Source organism: Condylura cristata, unplaced genomic scaffold, assembly GCF_000260355.1.
Source record: "Condylura cristata isolate star-nosed mole 26May11 unplaced genomic scaffold, ConCri1.0 scaffold00005, whole genome shotgun sequence".
In the NCBI taxonomy this organism is placed as follows: Eukaryota; Metazoa; Chordata; class Mammalia; order Eulipotyphla; family Talpidae; genus Condylura; species Condylura cristata.
The window spans coordinates 9,270,521-9,281,753 of NW_004567106.1; the positions used below are offsets into that span (position 1 = coordinate 9,270,521).

General features: G+C 37.6%; 1 protein-coding gene across 1 annotated transcript; it reads right to left on the minus strand.

The window, feature by feature from the left end:
- Positions 1-4,926: 4,926 nt before the first annotated feature.
- Positions 4,927-9,018, minus strand: SAMD9L (sterile alpha motif domain containing 9-like). The gene is given in 2 exon segments (XM_012720809.1): positions 4,927-5,268; positions 5,271-9,018. Coding segments are annotated over 2 exon segments (3,783 nt in total). The 3' UTR covers positions 4,927-5,233.
- Positions 9,019-11,233: the final 2,215 nt, after the last annotated feature.

The following is an 11,233-nucleotide window of genomic DNA, read 5'->3' on the forward strand; positions in this document are numbered from 1 at the left end:
ATCCACTTGGCACGGCAGACCTCCCCTGAGCTGCTCCCCTCAGCAGTGCACTTCCTCAGTCTGCCTGTTCTGCTCACCACTCTGTCTCACTGCCCCTGCACTTCTGGCCTGTACCCTAGTTCTGTATGCATAAATAAATGTCTTTAAAAAAATAAAAAGCCAGAAACAACCCGTAAAAATAGAAAATACATCTGGATATCCTCCTCTCACAATTACTAACATTGATATATAATTTCCCAGACTTTGTTGGGTAGGATACAGATTGCCAACAACAGAAGCATAGTCTATATAATATTTTGTTGTTCTGTTTAGCAAAATGTAACCTCTATTTTCTCACATTGTTAAATGGATATTACAGCATAAGTTTTGAACTTTATGTTTTGGAGGGTGGGGAAGATTTCATATATAAGCAAAATAATCTGAATAGCATAATGACCCTCCTTGTATCCATCACTCAGATTCAAAGCTATTAACAATTTGCTATTTGTTCTCTTTCCTTTCATTCTGCTTGTTTTATCTCCCTTGAGGTAAGAGAAGAGTATGTATATATTACCCATAAGCGTTTGAGGTTTGACAGGCTGGAATAACCCACATACCAATCTAGATAAAGAACATTTCTGTCTTGTCAGACATTCCTTGTATCTTCCTAGTCACTCCTAACACCCTCCAAAGGTAACCACTCTTTTGTTCTGTTTTCACTGTAGAATAAATAATGTTACCAGGTCCAAATTTCTATATACGTGAAAGCATATGCGTGCTCTTCTGTGACTGACTTTTTTTATTCAGGATGATGTCATTGAGATTGGTTCTTTATTTAGCGTTGCATGGGTCAGTTAGTTTGTTTTTTCTTGTTTTTGCTATTGTATTCTGTTTTGTCAATATACCACAACTTTTTTGTTCACTTATTTTAAATAAACATCTGGATTATTTCAGTCTTTGTCAGTTATGCAGTAAAATTGCTATGACTACTTTTGTACAAGTCTTCATTTCTCTTAGGTAAATACCTTGACATGCAATCCTGGTTCAAGATGTATGTTTTAACTTTAAAACTATATAGATGGAGTATTCCCTCATGGTGCAATTGTTAAGGGGAAGGATGTCCTAAAGGAACTCTGCAGAGTCTTATAGACTCCATCCTCTACTCCAGCTTTCTGGACCTTACCCCCTACTCCAGTGATTGGAAACTAAAACTCCCAGCAGTACCAGGGAGAGAACTGAGAGGACCCGAGGGTGGAGCTAGCAGGAATTCTGGGACATTTGGGGGATAAATAGGGCACAATTGCATCTCTTGATCTCTTGCTTGGGAAGCAGCTCTCCTGACTCGGTGTGTTCAGTCAGCCTAGCCCTAAGGTATTCCAGTTACTTTGTATCCCACTCTCTTTCCCTGGGTTGTTTCCTATTCCTTTCCCCTTTTGTAAATAAACCTTTTATTGACCCTTTTGTGTGTATCTGCAATATAACTGAATTGTGAGTGTGCGGGTGAGGCCCCACAGATAAGCGGCTCAGTCCACTCTGGGCTACCTGTAACAGGGCAACAGGTTAAAGTGCAGCACTATGAAGCTCTCTGCAGAGTCTATAGCATGAGTTCAATCCCTGGCCAGGGAGCTGACCCACATGACACAGCAGATCTCCTCTGTCTTGCCTGCTGCTCCTCCCAGCAGTGTATTTCAGTAGATCCTCCTGTTCTGCTCCTCTCTGGTGAATTCTCTCCCCCACCCCACACACCTCTGGTCTGTACCCCACTTCTTATATGCATAAATAAGTAAATCGTAATAAAACAATACAATTATATAGACTTTGTCCATTTGTACCAGGAACAATATTCTTTTTTTTTTTTTTTTTAAGATTTATTTATTTGTGCGTACAGAACTTGGGTATAGGCCAGAGGTGCAGGGGCGGTGAATTCACCAGAGACAGAGTGGGGAGCAGAAACAGGTCGACCATCGATGTACACTGCTGAGGGGAACAGTGGGCGGGTCAGGAGAAGTCTGCCACACCATATGGATCACCTCTGGGGCAGGCAGGGATAGAACTCATGCGGAAGTGGCTTTAATTTCTTAGCGCTGTGCTTTAACCTGCCGCGCCACCAGGGAGGGCCCACAGGAACAATATTCTTTAAGGCATGGTAATTTTTGTGTCATGTTGCTAGATAAATCAAAATGAGATTAGGAACTGATGTCATCTCACATGGCAGGTTTATGAATAAAAAGTAGTGATACTCAGCATATTAGTATCAAAAGACTGAGGTTGTCAGACATTACAACTTTACCCTACAAAATCTGAGTCACATGTGTCTTAGTTTAATTGATACTAACCCAGTGTTAGAATTGTCTGGAATATCCTCATTATTTTATCGGTGGTCAGATGTGGCACCCAATATATTACAGATGTTTTTGTAATGTCTGTAATGAACATTATTCAAAACAACCAAAATAAGCAAGCAAAATGAATTGCTTTATACATAATGAGTGGCAAGTTAGAAATTTAATGCAGTTGGTTGAAAGAACAAGTCAAAGTGACATCATGAGGGTCACATAAGGTTAGTGTGTGTGTCTATTAGATAGAGCTTTCTCCTTTGCATAGAGTTGATACTTTTAAATAGCAAATCACATGGCTGTTTCCTATTAACCCTGTAGGTGTAACTAATTTTCTTTCTGCATGAACCTTACATTGTATGCCAGAGCTCATGTAAAAATATATTTATTCATTCATTAATTTATGCATAGAAGGACTAGGGCAGAGGCTAGAAGTGCAGAGGGTGAGAGGATTCACCAGAGACAGAGTGGGGAGCAGAACAGGTGGAGTCACTGAAATATGCTGCTGAGGGGAGCAGCACATGATACAGGAGAGATTGGCTGAACCATATGTAGGTCAGCTCATGACTGGGGTCAAACCCAGGCCACAGCTGCACTAGAATGATAGCACTGAGACGTATGCCCTATATCACCAGTGAGGCTCCCAGGATGAATTTTAAAGCTAATTTCCACTTTTCTAACAACAAGTTGAATGTGCTTATGGCTCTTTATACCCGATATGCATCTTCAATCTTTTGGATACATTAATCACTTTGAAGAGTTGACTCCATTCAGGAACTGGCTGTGGGTCCTATAAGCATTAGATACAATACTTCCAATTGTGCATTATGGCCAGTAGAGAGATAATAAGTAGATAAACATATATTTGTTAAATATTTGACTTAATCTACATTAGCGAGTGTTTCACTGTATAAGCAATGATGCCTCTTAAAAGTCAAGTTTTAGAATGCAGATTGAAGTTATTTTGGCTGATGCAAATCTAGGAACAAACTGCTGGGGTGTCACTTCTGGCTGTAGAAAGTTGAGATCACATATTGCCATAAAGAAGGCATTTAACCAGGCAGGGGTTACAGCAGTCAGGGTAGACTTCCTGGTAGCAATGACTGAACTGAGTTGTAATGTAATGCACAAATCACAGGTGTGTTGTAGAAAATGCTGGATGAAAGTTAAGGAATGTTTGACAGAATAGCATGTATCTGGTATAGGTTGAAAAGTAAAAAGAGTCTGGGGAAATGAGATTTTAAGAACAGGTGAAGATTAGATTTACTCAGGGGAGGCAAAAATAATCAAAGAAAAGGATTCATTTGTAAATGGGTGCAAAAGAATGAAGTTCAAACTTTTGACTATTTTCTGTTTTATTCCCCTTTCTTACACAAAGAGTTTAGAGAACAGCTAGATATGTAAAGAATTGAGTGTGCTATGTTTGTGTGTGTGTGTGTGTATTAACATGTTTAATTAAGAAGGATAGGAATAATATATTTACCTTGCACACAGAGTTTCATCAATAGCAAGATGAAGTAAGTGACACTGTTGTAGATCTTTGGGTTTGAATTAAATAAGACAAAAAGAGGCTTTCTCTTCCATATTCATCTTATTTAAATTTCTACTTTCTTGATGAAAAATTAACTCATCATTCTGAAAATTCATAACAGTACAGAACTAAAACAGATTTTATTGATCTATAACCAATTATAATTACATAATATCAATTGAAACTTCTTAATTAAGCATGTTAATCTGAAAATGCATATTAAAAACATCAAACAGTTTTGACTCTCCCATGTTCCAAGCTCTGTACATAGGCCAATTTCATACACCAAAAAGTCTTTTAATTCATTTGGAGAGGGTAACAAAAACAATATTTGTGATTAGTGCTAAGCTTAGTAATATCATCAAGATGCCATGGAAACAGAGAGAGGGAATACAATCATAGATAGGGATAAACATAGTTGAGTTATGTATCTTCTTCAATTACTTCTATATCATATGCCAGAGGACCTTCAATGGAAAACCCTAAGTAGAAAGACACTCTTTGTATGTTTCTGCCACTTCTGAGTGGACCAGAATAAACAGATATCACTGGTATTTTAATTTTTTCCCTTGTTCCATATTCTATAGAGATCAGCTTGCCTTCAGCCTGACCAATCAGACGGTGTAGGAGGTCTTTGACATTTTTTTCTTTCCATACCTTTCCACTCTGCCAGAAGGAATTGGTATTCGATACTTCACTGAAGTACTGCTCAATTTTAGCCTTGTGAACAAGACTGTTGAGACCCCTCTTATTCCCCAGGTAGAAAAGTGTGCTGGCTTGCTTGGACCTGCACATGTTCTTGTACTGTCTCTTGAAGGATCTCTTTAAGGAGGAAACATACTTTTCCATCAGCTTGGAATCTTGATCTAGCTCTTGATTCGCTGGCCAGAACAGAAGGCAAGCTAAGAAATAAGGGTCTGGATGAAGACTATTTATTTCTGTAGATTGTAACACTTCTCGGAGCTGTTTCTTTAATGTGCTTAGTGGTTGAATGGCCTTGGAGGTAGGTTTTAGACAATTGAGAATAATATTGGCCAAAATGAAATTCTGCTTCTCTCTTGTAAGCTGTTTGTTTGGGTTTTGTTGCAAAAGGAAGTTGTATTTATTCACTATACTTTCCATAGCGGTTGCAGCATCTTTCTGATTTGGGTTAAGATATTCAAGGAGTCCAGAAAATCTATCCGCTCTCAAAGCTTCTAGAGTTTTTCTACAGTTCTCCTCTTGGAGTAAATGACGCTCTTTGCTTTGTAATGGATCCACATCTGAATGACAGAAAAGTTCTCTGTATTTCTGGAAACAACGACTGATTTTCTTGCTTAATAATATTTCTGCTGTCTCCTTTTGGGCATTCCTCGTTTTCAAAAAAACCATATAATCAGCAAAAAAATCAAAGCACCTTTTCAAATCTGATTGTAAATTTTGTAAGTAGCTTGTAAACTTGCTAAGAGTCAAGTAATATTCACATTTTCCACTTGAAGAAATATTTCCCTTTCCTGATAAAAATTCTGACATCAGTTTCTTAGATAATTCACTCTCTTCATTGAAATAAGGAGTAAGTTGAAGAATCTGAATAGTGTAAAGACCAACTTCTATTTCACCCAAGAACCCAGCTGTATTATAGGTGTCATATTTTCTCTGAGACTTCTGTGATGACCAGGTGTCTGTTTCAGAGACTTTCTTATCAGTTTGCTCTTGTGATGTTTTGAAAGCTCTTGAGGCCTTTTCAGCAGCTTCTAGGAGGTGTGTTAAATCACTAATGGTAATATCTGTACAGTTTTTGTTTTTATCCAACCACCACTTGATTTCACTTTTGTAGACTTGACCAAGTGTATCTGTGATGTAGGAATTTTTAGGTGCTCTCTGTCTGGCTTCTTTTGCCCAATCCAGAGCAATGTTAAAGTTCTTTTCTTTAATGTAGAAATGTCTTGCTAAGGCTTGACAGATAAATGCATTTTGTGGGAATCGTTTACTTCCCGCAGTCAAGACTTTTTCAACATCTTCATTCTCTAAAGCTTCAATTAAAGGGGAAAACAAAGTGTCTATCTCATTTCCAAGCTCCCTGCGTTGTCTGGTAAGCAGGAGAGTTTGCACATCATGTTGAAATTTGTCTTTTCCTATTCCACAATCATAGAATAAGTTCTCGTGTAACATATTCAGTGCAATTGTACTCTTATTCAAGTGGTAGCTTTTCCCCAGTTCTTCTAGGCAGCAATTAGCAATGAGAGGATGGATGATGCGCACAGCTGTGTATCTCCCATATTCTGCAGCTTCTGTGTTTATTAGTAGAGTAGAATAAGTCCCCATCTTGTCTTCCAGGCTTTCAGGTTTCCAGTGTGTCTTAATTTGGGAGATTCCCAAAAATTTTTCACACTGTGAAACTGAAATTGTAGAATCAGTAACATAAGAGTTGAGTAGAACCAGGAAAGAAATGAGTTGTGCTTCCTTGCTGTCAAAATCCTGTCCTTTCAGGATATTCCCCACTACATTTTCTATATATGTTTCATCAAAATTGCTTTTCATGATCATAAAAGAATAAAAGTTCTCAAAGTTCTGGTGTTGCTTTTCAATTTCCTCTAGTTTGGCTCCAAAAGCTCTTTGTTCCTTGGGAGAAAGTTGGTATTTCAATGCTATACTGTCTGCTAATTTTGCACTTTCATCAGGATTCTGGGATCTCATGCAGTTTAAGATAATTACCAGTGTTTTTTCATATCGCATTTCCTTCTCTGCTATAGCAGAATGGATGGTATTTTGTAGAATGTAAACATTTTCCTGCTCTTCTAAATCATCCACAAGGAGAAGTACAGGCTTGTAGTCCTGATGGCTGCTTGCCTTATAGGTAATCAACTTGATCACTTGTTCTCCAATTTCCTTAAAGTCAATTTCTTTGTTTTTTAACACAGCACATCTGAATTTTTTCTTAAGATCCCAAAGAACATTCATAGCCAGTGTGGTACCTCCACAGCCCGGATGATGATAAAGATTGATAATTTTTGCAAATACTGGTTGAGGAGACTTTGCCCTCTCCTGTATAAGACATTTAAGGTTGTCATACCTGTCCCTTTTCACAAAAGGTGAAGAATAGTTTTCAGAAGAAAAATAGAAGTTCCACCAGGATACTCTACCACCTCGGTAAAAGTGTTCTTCTTTTGATTTCCTAAATTCTTGGAATTTAGATTCATCTTTCTCTATGTCTGTGTCCCTACATTCATTTTCACAGAGGATTTCCAATGCAGTCAAAATATCCTCTTCCTTTTTCTCTAGGATAACTGAAGAAGATCCACGGGAGGGCAAAAATCTTCTTGATGACCGAGTCACTGATTTCAGTTTAAGGATTGTACTATTTATTAATTCTAAATTTAAAGTGGAAATACTGTGGTTTGTTAATTCATCTGACCTTGTTAGTCTTGTCTGTAGTAGATCTTTCCATCGTTGATAAGTCTGCGGGTTTTCACAGATACACAATATATTTTCCATTCCTTTGAGGTTTTGGTAGAAAGCACAGAAAGTTTCAATGAGTGGATCTCCTGGGCTTTCCACTGAAGAGAGTAATAGAAACACTACCAACAGTTTCCCTCTGGTGATTATATTTTCATTGGTGAGAAATAAAATCAGATTCCTGACTTCAGAAGCTCTTTCTCTCTGCCATAAATGTGGTTCTAGGGGCTTATATGTTTCATCTTTCAAGTCTGATCTGCCATTGCAGAAGATCCAACTGGGCTGGTAGTAAAGATTCAGACTAGAAATTTTCTCCATCATGGTAGTTTTTTCTTCATACTGGTTTGGAAAGTGAAGGTTTGCTACTCTGCTTTTTTTATAAGCTTTGACTACGCCCCTACTCACAGATTCAGGATCAAAGTCCAAAACAGCAAGCCATTCAATTTCCTTTAGAAAATCTAAGTTCTTTGTCTGGTTTGGATGGCATTTATTTGTTACAAGAATGTACCAGTTGTAGTAGGAGTTATCCAATGAATCTCGGTTTCCTATGAGAAGTTTAATCAGCTTTTGTCCTTCATATTCACTCTTCTTTTCTTTCATCTTATATTCTTCTTCAGCTTCTTTTCTCAATGCTATGACTGACTTTAAATTTTGATGAAATGCTTTGAAACTGATATCTTGTTGCTTAACATTGGCCAGGATGTCCTTAGAACTAGCCCCCTCTCTCACAAACAGTGAAGTATCCTGGCTTTGTTTCCATGTTTCATTTTTTAAAATTTGCATCTTAATGTAGAAATACTTATCTTTACATACAGAATCTTTTGGAATAATATCGACTTCAATGACAAATCTGTCAGATGATGTATTGTTCTGTAGTAGAACTTCCACAAACCTTGGCTCACGAATGCACTTTTTGGCTTCTTTGATTTCACTTTCTTCAAAATAATGTTTGATCATTAAATTGAAGTGGTCAATGAAAGCATCCTTACGGGTGACTTTCACACCAACAATTTCTCCATGAGGTTTGTCCTTGACTCCAAAATGAATGGTGCCATTGGTGCGTGAATTCATGCAAGCTGACGCAAATCGGAAGACTTCATTGCTAAATTTCATCTTAATATCCTCATCTGAGGCTGTTTCTGTATTTGTGAGGGCTTTGAACTCATGTATGGGGTCTATGAGATTGAGCGGTCCTGTTTCAGGTTGTAGAATATAATGTTCTATGTAACGTATGCTGTCATGGAACTGATCAAAAGGATATGGCATACAAGTACACTGCTCAGTTTTTAACTTTATATTCTTTTTGTCTTCAGCAGACATTACTTCACTTAAGGTACTTTTCCCCATGGGAGTCAATTCTTCTTCTGTACTTATCATTCTGGGATCATAAACACTATTGGATTTTTCTTTTTCCTTTGTTACCTGTTGTGGCTTTTTGTTGTGTTCTTTTTTGGAGGATTTGGTCTGATCTAATCTTCCTGAATCCTGATTACTACCTTCAGGGGGAGTATTCAATCTATTATATCTGCGTCTTATCAGAAGTGCTGGTCCACGTGGTAGGCCCATGTCCATAAGATCTTTCTCAGTTAATTCTTGCAAGACTAGTCCTGTCACTTCTTCACTGAGCAGAATGTGCCCATATTTCTCATCAATCTGAAGGTCTTTGGTTACCCATTGTTTTACATGCTCTTTGGTCCAGTCTTTGGTCATTTCAGGTAGATTTTCTTGCTCAGTCATCTTACATTGACACTTTCTTCTTTGGAGAAAGCAATAGAATAAGTATTATACTTTATCATTGAAAACACAGAATCAATTTTATATATACTCCCTTATAAAGAATATATATGTGTGAGTCTGAGACTCTTGATGTCTATTTTAATTATTTTAGAATCCCAATGAATGCCCTTGTTTTCCAAGTGAATTATGAAATAATAAGTAGCTGCCAGTTAGGGTGAAATAAATATGTAACAGGTTATACTGCTCATTTTTTCCTAGATCCCATATTCACATAGCATCTGTAGTCCCATGAAATTAAACCAGTTTTCCCCTTCTGTTAATATGTCTTTTGTCAGTTTAATTATTTTCCAACAGTAAGAACCTAGAAAGACAAAGGGAGACTTTTCCTCCTAAATATTCTAGTATATTTGGCAGGATATCCCACCAAATGGATTAATGTTTGCCACTGGAACTGCTGTAGTTGATAAATCTTGATAATAGCTGGCTATAAAGGTAAGAATTCTTGCTTTGTCAGAATCCCAGGTCTCTACCTGCATAGTCCACTGGAAGAATGGTGAAAGCTTCTTTTATTTTATTTTTATTTATGCATACAGAACTGGGGTATAAGCCAGAGGTGCAGCGGCAGTGTGAGTCTTCACCAGAGACAGAGTGGGGAACAGGACAGGCAGATCAACAAAGTACATTGCTGAGGGGAACAGTGGGCGGGTCAGGAGAGGCCATGTGGGTCAACCCCTGGGTTGGGGATTGAACTTGTACTGAAGAGGCTGTGGCCATCTTGCTGTTCTGTGTGCTAACCCATTGCGCCACCAGGGAGGGATGGTGAGAGCTTCTTTTTATAAATTTAATAATGAATTTCTAAGTTGCAGTTTAAAAAACTGGTGGGAAGAAGTTCCTTGCATTTAGAGAGTTTGGCTATCTGGTATGAGTTCTCATGAATTTCTACCTCAGAGACGGTCTCTGTTCTTTTCATGAATTAAGAAATCTTAAAAAATTGGGAAAATGGTTCCTTTCAAAGAGGAGGAAATACATGTTTCCCTGTAGCTGGGAAGAGCTGTTTAAAACAGGTTCCCTTTCATAATTACTGTCTAAGAATAATTTACTGGGGATGCCTCTTATGCCTGCGGTTAAGTCATAAAAAAGGCTTATTGACCTGAGTTATTATTTGAACTAGAAAAACTTCTTAACTGAGAACAATTTTGAGGGCTCTCAATCTAAGAGCAAGCCAGCAACTTGCCTAACCTCCATGTGCAGGAGGCTGAGTCTCAGCTGCCCACTAGTCTCAGCTGCCCACTAGTATCCACATCTCCCAGAAAGAACGCTCTCGCAGTCCTGGCCTATGCTCTCCTCTCATGTTGTGTGGAACTCACCTACAAAGAAATATGATTTCATTTCCCGAGGTATATGCTAAAATACATTTCTTTTTTTGTAAAGCAACCTTAGGATTAATTTAATTTTATTTAAAAATATCACCCTTGAAAGTATGTATCAAGGGCTTGGGAACTTAATAAGAAATGAAAAGTTACAATATAAAATAGCAACGGGCTTATGGAATGCTTTTTTGGGAACTTAAACCTAATTAGCCTATTCATTTCTGTGTACACTTGAAGTATCCCTGAATGTTATACCTTTCTAAGTAAGGAGCAGGAGGGAAGATTCACTTTTAGTAAAGTGACTCAAATAAAATAATTTTACCCAAGTTACATAATTAAGTGAAGCCATGAAGCAAACATTCTATTACCTATAAAATCAGATGCACAGTTAGTTAACATTTAAATTTTGACAAAATGTCTTTCCTTAGTAACCAACAGTACTTTTCTAAAAAAGTGGTGAAGCAGAGTACTCAAGCTGTGTCTCTAATCACGGCATCTTAAACAATCAACTGAAAGGTAAAAAATCCGAACTGGCTAACTTAATCTACAACCAACAACATTCTCAGCATCATGTATGCAGGTAAATTTCTCAGTCTGATAACACTTCTTAAAATGATATTTCCAAGGTTTCAAGAGCCCAGATGAAATAAAAATTAAGACATTGTTTTGATTACTATTTAGAAAGAAACCTATCCTAATAATAAGTGAAACCTAATAAGTGAAACACAATATTTAATCAGATGTTGGTCAATGCAATACTTGTACTTCCCTGTTCATTAGCCAATAGCCATCTAGCACCTTCGGAAGGAATTATAGTTAGAAGTGATGAAGGCACTCTCTGCATG